This window comes from Lethenteron reissneri, chromosome 10, assembly GCF_015708825.2.
Source record: "Lethenteron reissneri isolate LAM-NWPU_2019-01 chromosome 10, ASM1570882v1, whole genome shotgun sequence".
Taxonomy (NCBI): Eukaryota; Metazoa; Chordata; class Hyperoartia; order Petromyzontiformes; family Petromyzontidae; genus Lethenteron; species Lethenteron reissneri.
Window position 1 is genome coordinate 13,132,625 of NC_083788.1, and position 16,290 is coordinate 13,148,914.

Sequence of the window (16,290 nt, forward strand, 5' to 3'; positions counted from 1 at the left end):
AAGTGAATCATATTAAACGTATGAGAAGTCTTGATGGTGGTGGTGGTGACATGGACCAGCGCTAACGCGTTAGATGTTTTCTGCAAAGGTTATAGGTTGGAATCTGTAAGGCCACCCTGGTCATTACTAAAGATTCACGGACGTCGCTCTTGAATGAGTAGGCCATATCTGCCGGCATCACGGTCCAAATTTGCCAAAACCTTTCAAACGAATTCCCACGAATGACCAGGTTGGGGTTACACAGAGCAGCATGACCCCTCCTGGGGAACTACTGCAGTGAGAAGCAAAGCGCCTTTGTACTCTAAGAATGGTGCGAATACCAAGAGTGCTAAACGATTATTCACATCACCTTCCTCACCCGACGTGTGTGTTAGGGCCTGGCTACTCGGATCACCTCCGCACACTGTCACCTACACGCGCCTGTGACGGAATGTATTTTTGACGCCGTCTTTTTCTATTTTGTATTTAAGCACCGTAGATTGTACCGCTTGCAGCGAGGGTCGGCGTGGGTTTCATGCCAATGATTTGTTATTTTTGTTAGTTGGCAAATTCCGACCCTGCATTGTCCCGTGACCGCCACCACTGCCAACGCTCTGGGGACGGTGGCCGTACGTGTAACAGAGCCGCTCGGTTCAATCGGAACTTACGCAGCTGAAATAATATAAATAATATAAAGATCTCTGTTTAACTCACCGAGTGTCCACGTAACTGCAGGTCTCTATGCAACTCCTAGCGTCTCTGTACATCTCTCTAGATCTCCATTGAACTCTGCGGGTCTCTGTGCAGTTCTTAGGCGTATCTGTACAACTCTCTAGATCTCCATTGAACTCTGCGGGTCTCTGTGCAGCTCTTAGGCGTATCTGTACAACTCTCTAGATCTCCATTGAACTCTGCGGGTCTCTGTGCAGCTCTTAGGCGTCTCTGTACATCTCTATAGATCTCCATTGAACTTTGCGGGTCTCTGTGCAACTCTTAGACGTCTCTGTACAACTCTCTAGATCTCCATTGAACTCTGCGGGTCTCTGTGCAACTCTTAGACGTCTCTGTACAACTCTCTCGATCTCCATTGAACTCTACAGGTCTCTGTGCAACTCTGCAGGTCTCTGTGTATCTCCACGTGACTGACGCCGCCACTCCTTGGGGCTGTGTCCAGTCCGCGTGACGCGGCCGCTGGCCTCACTGAGGCCCTGAGAATCGTCTCGGGGCGCGCAGGTGGCGATGGCGGTGGCGGTGGTGGTGGTGGCGGTGGTGTTGGTGGTGGTGGCGGTGTCGGTGGTGTCGGTAGCGGTGGTGGTGGTTGTGGTGGTGGTTGTGGTGGCGGCGGTGGCGGTGGTGGTGTCGGCAGCGGTGGCGGTGGTGTCGACAGCGGTGGTGGTGGTGGTGGTGTCGGCAGCGGCAGTGGTGGTGGTGGTGTGCGTGACCGTCCGGACATGCGGGCGCGCGACGTTATCTCTGCGGGGTGTTCGCTCGAGGCCTCTGGGCGGCTTCTCTTTGATTCCTCTCGAGAGGAGAACGAGCCCCGACGCATTGACGCAGCCGCCGCGCTGGGGACTTCCCGCGGTCCGCCCGTGACCCGCACGTCCGCGCTACCGCGAACAATGCCTGACCCCCCCCCAGCCCCTCTCCCAACACTACCCCCCACACCCCCCCCCCCCTTGCTTCTCGCCTTTATGTTTGAGAGGAAGACAACGGGAGGTTGTCTACGTGTGTTTTGACATTGCCGCGCGAGCAGCGACGCATTGTTGGATTGGTTTGTTCTCCTTCAGCTTCCTGGCAATTCCGCACGAAGCCATTTACTCGCCGGGGTTAGGGTAAAACAACATATACAAGGTCACGTTTATAAATATATAACATAAGGTCAGGTTTATAAATACATTTTAAATATATATGTGTGTGTGTGTGCGCACGTGTGTTTCTTTTCAGCATGTGGTTTTTTTTTCCAGCTGCCGAAACGGAAATTTCCTGCTCAAACGAGGAATGAAGCATTGATGCTCACATCTCTCGTTTACAGCCCTGGGCAAGTGGTGGAAAATCGGAATTCCTATGGCGGGAGCGAGTCTGATTATAGGACAACCGTCGTTGACTTTCTCACAAAGCGGTATTTATTGTATCGACCCCGGAGTCAACACCCCGAACCAGGAGTTGAACTCCGCGACCTTCAGATTGCCTGCCGCTCGCTCTGCCGCTGATGCTTAAAAGCGTGTACGGCTAAATTTGAAAAGTGCAAATTGTTCAGGTTCATCTTCTTGGTTCTTTCGGTAAAGTCACGTAGAAGGGAAGTAATAAAATAATAAAAATAAAACATAATAAAATAAAATAATTCTCACGACGTTTCGGCTACAACGCAAGCAGCCGTCTTCAGGTGAAGAATGAGGACACTACCAAGCTAGGAGCTTATATATAAGCTGGGTTGGAGGTGGAAGAGCGCCTTAACAAAAAGAATGTGCATATGAAGAGGAATTTAAATTATATACTGTATTGCTATATCACACTGCTATATGTTTACTATACAATTACGATACTATATATTACTTTGTACATTGCATATAAATGTTATACTATTTGTTATTATACGCTGTACCATTGACCGTCGTGTCAATGGGTGATACACATTAGGGTGGGTAGAATAATACATAGTGTTATATTAAAATGTATAAGGTATAGGGTGGTTTATAGCAATACAGTATATAATTTAATGTTGGGTTTATCTATGGCAGTATATAGTACGGTGTATGCTCGTGTGATGTAAGAGAATAAAGTTTAGATGGAAGCATATTATATAATTTTTACGACGTAGAATTGTAATGTATTTAATGTTGGGTTTATCTATGGCAGTATATAGTACGGTGTATGCTCGTGTGATGTAAGAGAATAAAGTTTAGATGGAAGCATATTATATAATTTTTACGACGTAGAATTGTAATGTATTACTTGCTGTTAGTAACTCAGCTTATTGAGTATAGTAAGTATACTGATGGTGCTATGCAGTTTATACTTTAGTTTTTTATGTAGTTTATACTTTAGTTTTCTACGTGGTTGTTTAGTAACTGCAGCTACATACTATTAACATTCCTTTCCTTTGTTAATGCTACTCCCTGCACCCTCCCTTGGTGCTGCTGATCCTGCATAATGCATGGGCATAATATGACTATGAAACCCCCCCGCCCACCTCCTACGCATTTCCCATGAATATGCTAAATTCCTCTTCATATGCACATTCTTTTTGTTAAGGCGCTCTTCCACCTCCAACCCAGCTTATATATAAGCTCCTAGCTTGGTAGTGTCTCATTCTTCACCTGAAGACGGCTGCTTGCGTTGTAGCCGAAACGTCGTGAGAATTATTTTCTTTTATTATGTTTTATTTTTATTATTTTATTACTTCCCTTCTACGTGACTTTACCGAAAGAACCAAGAAGATGAATCCCTGCAGTCACGAAAGCTTTAAATCGAAATTGTTCAGGTTGTTGAAACGTGTCGTACTTTGCGCCGCGGAAAATCCCAAAGCCACTTCTCTCAATGCGCTCTTTAAATGTTGCGGACAAAGTCTCCTAAAACCAGTGGAGCTGTTTTGGGAACAAACCGACGACTCAAGGGAAACGCCCAAAGATGCAGGCGACCTCCATTCACACTGGCGGTCAATTCACGAATTCAGGCTGAGAATGTTGAGACTGGCCAAGCATGAAGGCATCAACGGCAGTTCGCACCGTATTCCGATTGCCCGAGAAGAAACATATTCAGACGGCCTGGCAATGCAGGCACTGATTGAAAACTATGGCAGTTTGGAGACTGCCTGAGAATCCACTTCATGGTCGGTCTCCGCGAACGTTACGCGGTCCAAAATCTGACCCCTTTATACAAGGCATCATGTTTGCAATAACCACAGCACAAGCAGTCAAAATGCAAACAAAAATAAACAACTCTGATAATGATATGCACTGTCCTTGAAGTCGATTGGTCCACACCCGAAACAGCTTTTCTTAGAGCCTAGTCTCCATTGGTGTTGGACCAGATGACGCCAAAAGGCGTACAACTCAAAAACAGTGCACTATCAGAGTATTGAGAGCTCGGGGTAAGCATTTACACTATGAGACATTTATACAGAGGTATCAGTTTTTTATACAAAGGTATCAGTTTTTGTACCAGATTAAAGTGTAAAAACCTATTACTATATTTTGCCACTGGTAAAGGAGATGTCTCATAGTGTCACGCGGTCCCTAAACAGTTGATGTCGGGTGATTTGCTTTCACAGCTGCCCGATGCGCTGCGGGTTGTACCGCGTGGTGTCTCAGACACCGCAAGAGCCCGGATAGCTCAGTCGGTAGAGCATCAGACTTTTAATCTGAGGGTCCAGGGTTCAAGTCCCTGTTCGGGCGTCAATATTTTGGATTTTAAAAAGAACACGCGGTAACAATCCGAAAGCACATGGGGGGAACTATGCAACACAACCGCGACAACCTACGCAGTGGCATAATTTGTATTTAATTGTTTTCTTACCATTGCTCAAATAAATATTGCACAACACTCATCTCCATCCGTGGTGCTGAAGCAGTGGTGATGTTTCCAAGTTTCCACGACAGGGTTCAGTCCAAACGTGACACAAACACCGTTCACGCTCCATCAATTACAGTTCATCAGAGAGTACTCAGTTTACCGACCTGGGAGATGATGATGATGATGATGGATTGAGCGCATCCCCCCCCCCCCCTCCAATGCACACTCACTCGATGCTTCGCGCGATTACGACGTCGTTATGCGCGCATTTGGGGTTTGTTTACGGTGGCGGGTTGAGTCTGCTTGGAACCAAAATGTTTTCGCTATGGAAGGATGTTGGAAAGTCGCATGCAGGGTGAGATAAGGTCTCTGCTGAATGGGGAGGTGGGAGGGGGGAGATTTCGCCAAGGAATGAGGCCACGGGGCGCAGCAGAGGAGGAGTGGGGGCGAGTGAGCGGAGCCTTTATAGGGGAATGAGTGCGAGTATCGTGAACGTTACGATGCACATTTTTGCTTTTCATTCGCAGACGGTTGCCCGAGAACGCTGCCTGCGACACGAGCGCACCGGCAGCGCTGGGCAAAGGCGCATCTCTGCAAGTGCCCAGAGTTTAGCCCCGACACCCCACATCTTTTGCACAACACACACAAATCCAAACCCACATCGATGCCTCGCTCGCCTCCCGGTGTTCGCGCAGCCAGCAGGGTCAGAGCCACGCGCAATTTCCCCCCCCCCCCCCCGCTGCACGAAATGCAGCGACGACGCTACTCGGCGTCGCCTCTTGTACCGACAATTGACAGGCGCTCGATCGTAAGCTGGTGGGGGGGGGGGGGGCACGGCCGTCTGCTGCGCTCACAAAGTGAGCGCTTCAACTGCAGCAGGGAGTTGCAGTAATTTTAGCTGTGACGGTCCCACCTGTTGACGGAGACTTGTGTTGCCTCCGAAACGTCGTGTTTTTTATTATTTTTTATTATTTTATTTCTATTATTACTTTTATTAATTTAATTTCATTTTTTACCTACGTGATTTTACCGAAAAAAATAAGAGTATGCAACAGGGAGATCGGAGGCACCGCTCGTGGTCACGCAGCGCCGGCAGGGTGCACGCAGTGGTCACACTTTGCGCCTCGCAACAACATGGGTCCACGTTCGTTTCTGGACTCGGGCACTTTTTTTTTATTGCGTGGAGTTTGAATTTGCACGTTACCCGCTACCCACCCACCCACTCACCCTGTCCCGCACGGGTTCTCAAGACCCCTCGCATTGTTAAACAACAATAAATGCAATGGAAGTGATATTGGCCAAATATCCCAATGCACATTGCGAGCTCAATGGGGATCGCGCACTGCAGCAGAACCAGCAACATCGCCCCCCTCCTCCCTCCCTCCCTCCCTTCCACTGAGAAAAGGTGACAGGACCCTCCTAGACAACGAGGGCTTGGGACCCGGTGAGGCTTTGCAAGCGCAGAGATAATCATTACAATAATTATGATGATGAAATAATGGAGAGGCCTTGTCGAGGGTTGAACACGTTCACGGTGCCAATGAAATGCCTTTAAACAATTTTTTTTTATTTTAACAGGTTCGGTCCACTGAGCTATGCAGCTATTTTACTGGTAGGAACCTCCTGGTGACCACCAGCCCACAGGGGATTGTTGTGTCCGTCCGTCCGTCGTGCAGGGAGGGGCTGGGTCGGGAGGGAGGGGCTGGGTGGGGAGGGAGGGAGGCTTGGTGAGGAGGGGCTGGTCACCCCGTGGTGCCCTTATAAAACTCAACGTTTAACCTACTCACACTCGGCTTGTGCCCGCCCTCACATTCGGGCATATTTGCGGAATACACCACGCCGCCGTTAACCCTGGCCATTGACCGAGCAGCAACCCAACGTTCCTACCAGCTCCCTCCGCAGGAATGTATCTCAGAAGCGACCTGCCCATCACAAATGATAGCTCAACGAAGTGGCTTGTCATGTGGAGATGTACAGCAGACAAATACTCTGAACGCGTGTTTCTCAATGTGGAGGGGAAAACCCGCAGGGACCCGCGGGGAGAGAGACATGCGGTCTCCAAATATACAGGCGTCGTCAGGGTCGGGGATCGAACTCACGGCCTCCGTGTTCGTCGGCAGAAGGATGGGACAGGCAGCAGCGCCCAAACGAGTCTGGGATGAATGCCGCGTTCTGTCCACGGATACAAGGAGGTGGTAGAAGACGGTTCGTGCAGAAACACGCGTTTAGATTATTTATATTATTTGGTCTGCGTTAAATGTCGACGCGTTAAGCCACTTCGTTGAGCTGTCATTTGTGGCCAAGTCGCTTCTGAAAGAGTAGCTACCAACTCACTTGGGCTTTACGGATAAAATAAAACATAGTTTCGTTGTATTTGCATTTGCATTAAGTAATTTGCTTATCTTTCATACACTTTTCACTCCTATCCTGTTTGTTTGTATTGTTTGTTGTTGTTGGCGAGTTTGACGGCTTTGGACTTGCACTCCTATCGGGATTTTGTTTGTATTGTTTGACTGAACACAAAGAAGCCGTTCCAAAGGGATGAGCTTTCAATCTGCAAGGCGGTGTGTGCATGAAGGTCGGGGGAGTTCCTCACTCCACGCCTGTGCAATTGCCGCGTATCTTCGTGGTTTGAATGCATCGGGCTGGCTGCCCTAGCTTTGCGGGCTTTATCTGGTAAGATGAAACATAGTTGTAGTTTTATTTGTAGATTAAGTTTCGCGATTTGTTTACGTTTCCTATGCTTTGCACTCCGATCGTGTTTTTGTATTGTTTGTCGTCGTGACGTTTCGACCTGGATATCTGCTCAAAACAAAAACAACAGCATCCTAGCTCCAATATAAATACGTAATCTGATTCTGATAACACCGCGGGTGCATTAGGCGTACACATACACGCCGTCTGCTTCACAGTGGACGTTAAAGATCTCGCGGCGTCGTTCGGAGAAGAGCAGGCGATTGTGTGCCGGACGCCGCGGTTAGAATTTGCCACACTTGAAGAAATAAATGAACTCTCCGTGACGATCGTCCGTCTGGCGCGCAAGTGAACGCTCGTCTCCCGCGCTTGCGTTCGAGCGCTCGGTTGGAGCGGAGTGGGTCCCGTGGGTGCTCGTGGGGGTGGTGGAGAAGGCCCCAGTCGCGGGCTCCAACAAGCGACGGTTATTTTGATTGTTTTGGGTTTCGCCAGGTCGGGCACCTGTTTAGAACTCGGAACGCAAACGACGACGATCCGTCACGGGCCGAGATAAACAAGCGAGTCGCCTCCTTGTATTGACATTGAACTGAGATGCTCTCTCTCTCTCTCCGTCTAACCCTGTGTGTGTGTGTGTTTACGATCTCGCGTGCCTGGGACGAGCGCAGAGCCGTGACAACGCGGAGCGGACGAGCTGCGCGCCGTGCTGGTATTGTGGTGGCGTCTTGCACCGGGCGTTTGTTGATGGCACGTTCCCTTGCTTTGCGCAGAGATATATCGGCGGCGAGGAGCGTTATCGTCAAAAGGGAATTAGAGGCACCGATCATATCTACGAAACATTTCGCCGAGGAATGTTTACGCATTTATTAAAAAGCAACAAAAAAAGCACGCAGAGCCCTCGTTTGAAACGTCTCAATGCCGCTGGGGTTTAATTCTCAACTTGCTTCTGTTTCATTGGTGAGCGGGCTGTATTTGTGCTAATGTCACCCGAACCGACGAGTGGCCGGGTCGAACTCCCTGGTGTGATGATCTGGGCCGTGCCGCGCGTTGTTCGGCACGATGTCCGACGTTCCGCTCCACGTGTCGGGAGCTGCCTCAGGCACCGAAAGGAGCAGGTCGCGTTCTCCCTCAGCGATGATTTTGTAGCGTTGCCAGCTCGCTGCCGCTGTTGATGCAGCTCGGGCGATACTGTTTGATTTCTTCATTTAGGAGGAAAGTGGAGTACCCAGAGAAAGTGCATTACTTGTGCGCACGAGGTGGGCACATTTGACTGCAATTGTAAAACAATAATCGCACAGATGTGCCTCGAAGCAACTTCGTGATCGCGCGAGGCATCGTCTCAGCTCTGGCTTGTGCATTACTCAAAACTCACAGAGGGAAATGCACTCAACCCATCATCATTATTCTCTCCCCGGTCGGTAAAATCAGTACTCTCTGGTGAACTCTAAATGATGTAACGTCAATAGTGTTTGTATTACTGGCGGACTGGTCCCTGTGATTACATCAAAGCGACAATGTCACCACTGCCGCAGCACCACGGATGTATATGAATGTTGTGCAAGCTGAAAAACAGTAAAGGCAAATTATGCGACTGCGTCGGGTTTTCGCGGATGTGCCGCTTTAGTTCCCCGATGTGTTTTGGGTTGTTACCGCGTGTTATTTATTTTATACAAAATATTGACGCCCGAACAGGGACTTGAACCCTGGACCCTCAGATTAAAAGTCTGATGCTCTACCGACTGAGCTATCCGGGCTCTTGCGCTGTCTGAGACACCACGCGGTACAACCCGCAGCGCATCGGGCAGCTGTGAAAGCAAATCACCCGGAATCCTTCAAACTGTTTAGGGACCGCGTAACGTTCGCGGAGACCGACCATGAAGTGGATTCTCAGGCAGTCTCCACACTGCCATAGTTTTCAATCAGTCCCTGCATTGCCAGGCCGTCTGAATGTGTTTCTTCTCAGGCAATCGGAATACGGTGCGAACTGCCGTTGATGCCTTCATGCTTGGCCAGTCTGAATTCTCAGTTTGAATTCGTGAATTGACCGCCAGTGTGAATGGAGGCCGCCTGAATATTTTGACGTTTTCCCTAGAGTCGTTGGTTTGTTCCCAAACAGCCCGACGGATTTTATGAGATTTGTCTGAAATATTTTAAGAGCGCATTGGAAGAAGTGGCTTTTTGATGCATTCACAGCGCAAAGCATAACACATTTTAACAACCTTAGCAATACTCGTTGGTTCTTTTGGTAACAATTTGCACTTTTCAAATATAGACATAAACACTTTTTAGTATAAGCGGAAAAGCGATCAGCTCTTCACAGGTCTCTGCGCACCGGCCAAAGGCCTCCTGCTCTTTGGGCTGCCAGGAAACGGCAAAACGATGCTGGCGAGCCGTTGAAATCATGGTTGGTGGCTGACTCAGCCCATCATCCTTCTGTGGTCAATAAAAGAAATACCACTTTGTGGGGAAGTCAACAGTGGTTGTCCTATGGGCAGTTTTCGCCCCTGTCATAGGAATGTGTAGTTTCCACCAGTGGCTCGCGGCTGTAAACAGGACAGGACGGTCTATCCACGCTTAGTCAGTCATCGGAGATATTTCACCCCGCTTCACTGCGGTGGTCAATTAAAGTTTAGTGAAGAGTGGGGGGCCTCCGATTGGTTGAAATAACACTGGTTGTGTGTTAGGTGTGGCTGTAATCTCGGGGTGCACTGCCGTGATGGTGGATAGGGGTGCGTGGGACAGAGTGGCCGAGCAGCCTCTGTGTGCGAGTCACGATAAGAGGCTGCACTTATCTTCAAGAATGCCCACATCAAGTTTCAAGAGGGCCCACATCTGGCAACCAGCGCCATGACGGCCCCTGCGCTATCTGCGCCAGCATCTCTTTGAGATTCGGTCGATGCTGATTTGTGGTCCCACATTCTTCTGCAGCTGTTATTATCGCGTTCACCAAGCAGGAAAGCCTCAATGGCTCACAGGGGTACAGCTACGTTGTTGCACTGGGCATCTGTGAAAAGAAGAGCTTCATAGCTCATCGGATTCCTCCAGTAGAAATACATCTTCTGATTCTGAGTTAGGTCACACGGGAGTTGATTTCTTTTTTTTAAATTTGGCAAATTTGAACCATGGCGCCCAGCACACATTGACGTCACGAGACCTTTAACATGCACTGTGAGGCAGGCGACCTGTATGTGCACGCTTCATACATTAGAATCAGAATATTTATTTATACCGGAACTATGAAGCTGTTTTTATTTTTTTACAGATGTACAGGTCAGAACGTTAGAACAACAACACCAAAAAACACGATACGTGTGGAAAGTATAGCAAAGGTAAACAAATCGCTAAATAAAATCTACAAATAAAACTATCGCTATGTTGCATGTTCCCAGGTAAAGCCCACTGAGCTATGGGACAGCCAGCCTGATGCATTCAAACCACGAAGCTACGCGCACACCGCCTCGCAGATTGAAAGCTCATCCCTTTAGAAGTGCTCCTCTGTGTTTGGTCTGCTGCCCTTCCCCCCGCACCTCCGACTCGCGCGGTTGGCTACGTGCGGTGCGAAAGAAGTTCAACACTATCAGTACATACATACACACAAGTGGCGAACACGCGACTGCACTGGAATGGTGTATGTGTGTGTGTGTTGAATTTCTTACGCACCACAGGAGCTCGCCTCCAGCACAGGAGACCCATGCGGTTCGAGAAGACAGAGCTGGAATTTTAAATAGAACAACTTCAATTTAGCACTTTGGGCCGTCCAAATTATAAATTTTCAACCTAATGTTGGGGCAAGGTAACGATTCTGTATCGGTGTGGCAGCGAATCATGCTATCATTGGGATGAAGTGTGTGTTTATAATACACAAATGTTTACAGCGTGCAGAGTTTGTTCACAGTTGAACTCTGCCGCCAGAGCCAATCGTGGACGTGTGAGGATGCTGCTCCCTGCCGATGCAGCATGGACATGGGGATACAGACATTGCCCAAAGTTGTGTTCCTTTAAGGATGAACCGCGTTACGGCTGATCTCCCGAAATCAGACCCACTATCACCGCCGAGTCCTTTAAGACGAGCAATGGCCGGCGTGCGCGTCACGTCCTCTTGGGTGCGACAATTCATGCCAGAAGCTGTGAAATCGCAACGTTTATGCCGACATCGGCGCCTTCAGCTGAATTATTGCGTTCCGAAATTAAATGTATTGTTTTCTGCTCAGGGGCCGTCCATAAATCACGTCACGTACCTAGGGGAGGGGGGGGGTCAGACATTTGTGACGATGTGTGACGATGGGGGGGGGGGGGGGGTGAGAAATGTGACGTCACATGAAAATGCGCAACTTTAAATAAATATAAACACGTGCTTCATTAAATAGACTTTTTAATAAATGTTTTCTCCTACAACATCAGAGTGCAGCGCCACATGAAATACGCACTACAATGACAATAGTTTAAAGCGATTTGAAGCATGTTTTATTTTGGGGGGGGGGCAGAGCTTTGTGACGTCATATTTGAGGGGGGGGGTCTGACTTTTTGTGACGCCGTGCGACTGGGGGGGGAGGGGGTCAAAAATCGTCCAAAATCGCGTGACGATGCTGCTCTCTTCTGGTGAAACGCAGCATGTCAACTGGGGTTGGCTGTGAGAACTTACACGAATAGCAGTAACGGTGGTCACATGAAGAAGGGTCATCATGCCCGTGACTTCGTCTGTTATATGTTTTTCCATGCAAGGGTGTTTTAAATGCGGTAACTGGTAATGCAAAAAATATATAGATTTTAATAACCTGTCATACGATAAGTGTAACGTTGGGAGAGCCACTCCTTTAAGGGACGTGACCGGTTACAGCTGAGCCACCCAAACCGGACCAATTCACTCCCTCCCAGCTCCCTTTAAGGCAGCGACTACCACGTGACTGCCCACCCTCCCGCCCCCTCCCACCACATGAGCAACCAATCAACTTTTCCCGTAATAACTCGCACAATTAAAATCCATCAAATATTACACAAAAGTCTTGCGTCTCATTATACATCGCGATACAGTTCTTGGTTTAAAAAAAATCCTTAGCAAAAAATTTAACTAAAAATAAACCAACAAAAAAATGAACTGCAATCGACGTCACGTCCGGTTGGCCATTTCCGCTCGGCGGTTCTGCACGGACTCGGAGTCTCCATTGCCCTTCGTGCTGCGCGGAGCGAGGTAAGAGGGCGGCCTCACGGCTCCCCTTCGCAGCCGCAACACGGTAGCAGCAGCAGCGGCGATGTTGTCGTTGTCGGTCATTAGAAGGAGACGCGGGCGGCGGGGCGATCATTCTGCCGTGTCCGGCCCTTGGGGAGACCTTGCGGCGCCCGGGAGAGTTGGGGGCGGAAGAGCCTGGCTTGTGTAGGCCCTCCAGGGGTCAATGATTCGGCCAAGGTGTTTAGACCTTGAACCGTTGCGACAAAACATCGCGCGTCGGTACTACGCGGGGTGTCCATTGCTATCAATTATTTTATCGTGGCGCGTTAGCTCACGATCACAAATATGTACGATAGCAAGGTCATCGGGGTAGTTCTTGGTGAGATAAATGTCGTTGAAGGAGGGCATCGCAGTGTATTGGGATGGAGAATGACACAGCCGTTGTTGACGATACGTGTTGGTACTCCATGAAACGTTCCCCGGAATGTGTAAAAACACGAGATGGGTTCTAACACGAGGCTTTCTGCTCAGGCTGGGCACTTGCCGACGGTGGAGGCTCGTATTTGCCACCGCAAGTGGTACCAACCAAGCTGCACTAGCTGTGCCTCGAGTGTTCGCGCTAAGGGCGGAGGGGACGCTTCCTGTTGGCGTAACGCACCAAGGTGACACCGCCTATGGGTGGGTTGGCTCTGCGGGCTTGTCACACAAGCGACTGACTGGCGGAGGCGGACATTGAAGATGCTTGAACGCAACGAATGACGACAAATTCGCCATCATCCCATTTGACAATCACACGGCCCATTTCCACGCGAATGTTAACCCCGAGTTTAGCATCGGCGGTGCGCTAGTGCCCAATCCGCTGCCTCCCTACGCCGTCACCCATCACGGCCCTGCGATCTCTTTCACCAAGCAGCTGCAGGCGAGCTGATTTCACAGCTCCATCTCCCCGGCGTGTGTACGAGAGGGCGTGCTCCCTCGGCTGCCGTCATGTTTTGGCCACCATCGATTGCAGCCACGGCGCGTGATAACCCACGCGCCCCCCGACTCGCGTTAAACCGTGCCAGTGGCGTCTTCTCTACTCCACGTGTGTCGTCTTTCTGTATCTTCATGAAAGTCTTCTCGCCATCCTACGAGGTCGTATGGGTGGGGGGCAGATCTGAAGGTTACGGTCATACCCAGGCATGATAGCACCCTGGTGATGTGGACGGCCTACAATTGAAAACGAATCTGATTTTACGTCAAATAGAACGTTTGCCCTTGATTTTAAACTACCTTTATTCGAGTATTATTATAAACGAAGCATCATGCCCCTTTTGTCAGCCCGGTGCACATGCCATGTGTGTAGCCACGAGATATTTTTTGTGTGGTTTAGTCTCCTTTGACCTCCAGTCCCTCCAGACTTCCATAGCCACGGCACTGGTCACGCGGAGGCAGAAGAACGGCAGTCGCTCATTTGCACTTTTAACGCGGCGACCTGCGTTGAAGTAATGTCTGGACTGGTTCAGGCTGCGCCCCACTCGACACGGCATGGGGAGACTTTGATGATGATGATGATGATAATAATACAGTTTAATTTACAATGGGTCGGCACAAGCTGTACAGGGTAGACGCCTTGATAGCTAAGCTGTCCCACCTGCATATGATGTGATATACCTGGTGTACACTTGAGGCAGAGTTCATCTATGGCGGCTCCCACTAATCTCGTATGGATGAGTTGACTAGCAATTATAAATCGACGTCTTAATTTGAACCTCATGGCGGGACCCCGGGGTCCCGAATAGACAGAAGTCAAAATCGTAATTAATTCATTTTTAGCGACCCCGTCCGACCGCGCACATAATCGCCGCTACTTACCTGGCGCGGATCATTCTGTTGTCGTGTCGTCCAAGCGCAGCGAGGACGAATGCGCAGAAGAAACAAAACTTTTAAACTTTGATTACTGCATCGTATAGAGCTCGTCGAGAGGAATAGATTACAATATCATTCGCCTTCAACAGACATAAAATGACGTCGCAACGCAGTTTATGCAAGAGCCCGGGGCTTATGGGACCCCAGGGTCCTGCCATGAGGTTCATTTGTAGAACCGGCTGCTTGCTCCTTGGAAGAACGCTCACGGTGGGCGCGAGTTCACGTTGCGTGCCGCTGTCTGTTGCCAGTGTACCGCAGTCACCGTTCCATTGTCTTCCAGTTCGGATCACGATCTAAGGTAGCTCCCTTCATTGCCAATGGAGGAGACTCATACAGTTTTCTTTAATATATAATATGAATGAAGTTGTCGGTGTTCAGTGCTGAAAATGTGCGCTAACGATGCTGACCACTAAACTCCGGGTCACTTCAAGATTGCGTCGTGATCACTAACCCCGCATCATTTTCACAAAAATGTACGGTGTGTATGTTGAACTTCTTTCGCACCGTACAAACTCTTGCCTCTGGGTTTGTTTTTTTTTGTTCTGCGCAGGTCCCGAGATTTACGATGGCAAGCACAATCGAAGAGAAGCTCAAGAGCTACCGCACAGCCCCCTTTGATGCCCGATTCCCCAACAGCAATCAGACGAGGAACTGCTTCCAGAACTACCTGGGTGAGGGTGCTCGCTGAAACGTCGATATTGCGGAGGGGAAATTAGTCGGAAGTTTGTTGATCAAGGTGTAGCCTGTTGCCTGCCAGCAGAGTTGAGTGTAGTTTCCTTAAAATTTCAAATAATGTACGCTGGGGAGGCTGAAAGGAAGCCATCCCATGATCACATTATGTCTGCTGGCAGCATGAGCCAGGCGAAGCTTGATTGTGTATGGAGCCCTTCACGCATCTAGAACATGATGCCACGTGTTAATCACTGAATCCTACGCAAATCCCAGTTTACTTTTTAGATATAAATCTTCCTTATTAGAAGCATTACAAACATAACATTGGGGGGGGCGGGATGCGTGACGTCAGCAGGCACACTGTGTGACGCTGTCGCATGCGGGTGACATCACAGATGTGACGTCAAAGCTCACTTGCCGTGCAATATATATTATATCCGTTATTGTGCCCCCCGCCCCCCCCAAAAAAAAAACAAAAGTCTATTTTTAGACTTTTTGCATTGTGTACTTTCTGGCAGCTACCCACATGCCAAATTTCAAGTTTGTTGCATGTTAGGAAGTATGCTAAACACACATATATTCACAAATTTCCTTTTTATATATATAGATAAAACACCAAATTTCTCACAACGTGTTTTGTTCGTGATATTTTTGGGGGGCATTTGTCTGCCAATGGGGGATGATGATTGCTGCTGTGAATAGTCCCAATTTGGGAATTTGTGGGTACATTTTCTACATTTGCCAAATTTGGATCCTGGCGACAGGAGATCTTGTAACGTCTCCACTGTGTAAAGGGGACGCCGCGTATTATTGTGGTCGTTACACGCGCAGTAATCATCAGGGGGCCGCTGGATTCGAACGGTGAACTTCTGCAACGAACGCAGCGCTACCACGAGGCCGCGTCACCGCCATTAATGAGGGGGGGGGGGACAGCGGTCTGTGTGCCCAGAGGCTCGGAGGGGGCGCTTGAGTGGATGATGACAGCTGTGAAAAAGAGCTTTATAGCTCGTCGGATTCTTCCAGAAGAAATACAGATTCTGTATTTTTTGCTTGAACACTCTGAATTAAAATGGCAGCGCGGCACTGAGACGCTGAGGTGGGGCGGGGGGGATGAGTACGTAGCCTTGTCGCTGACCTCGCGAACCTCGCCCCTCCTGTGCCCCCCGCAGACTTCCACAGGTGCGAGAAGGCTCTGACTGCCAAGGGCTCGGACCCGCTGCCATGCGCGTGGTTCAAGCGCGTCTACACCTCGCTGTGCCCCATCGCATGGGTAAGCCGGCCGGCCCGCCTCCTGCCTACACTCCCATCTGTGTTGCGTTCGTGAGAGTCGTCCTACAGTAGCACGTTGATGGCGCTCGTTT

At 49.4% G+C, this 16,290-nt stretch overlaps 1 protein-coding gene and 2 non-coding genes across 5 annotated transcripts in view; 2 read left to right on the plus strand and 1 right to left on the minus strand.

Annotated features, from left to right (window-relative positions):
* Nucleotides 1–16,290, plus strand: part of LOC133340676 (cytochrome c oxidase subunit 6B1) — a 240,484-nt gene that overhangs the window by 223,438 nt on the left and 756 nt on the right. The window contains exons 1-3 of one of the 3 annotated variants that reach the window (XM_061549073.1): nt 12,297–12,370; nt 14,808–14,928; nt 16,099–16,199. In XM_061549073.1, coding sequence (XP_061405057.1) covers nt 14,823–14,928; nt 16,099–16,199 — 207 coding nt within the window. In that variant the 5' untranslated portion in view covers nt 12,297–12,370; nt 14,808–14,822. Of the gene's footprint in view, nt 1–12,296; nt 12,371–12,908; nt 13,028–14,805; nt 14,929–16,098; nt 16,200–16,290 lie in introns of those variants that run through there. The other 2 variants (XM_061549075.1, XM_061549074.1) reach the window with 2 other exon arrangements.
* On the plus strand, nt 4,301–4,373 carry TRNAK-UUU (transfer RNA lysine (anticodon UUU)). Its single transcript has one exon. It is a non-coding gene; the product is annotated as a tRNA-Lys (tRNA).
* Nucleotides 8,864–8,936, minus strand: TRNAK-UUU (transfer RNA lysine (anticodon UUU)). Its single transcript has one exon. It is a non-coding gene; the product is annotated as a tRNA-Lys (tRNA).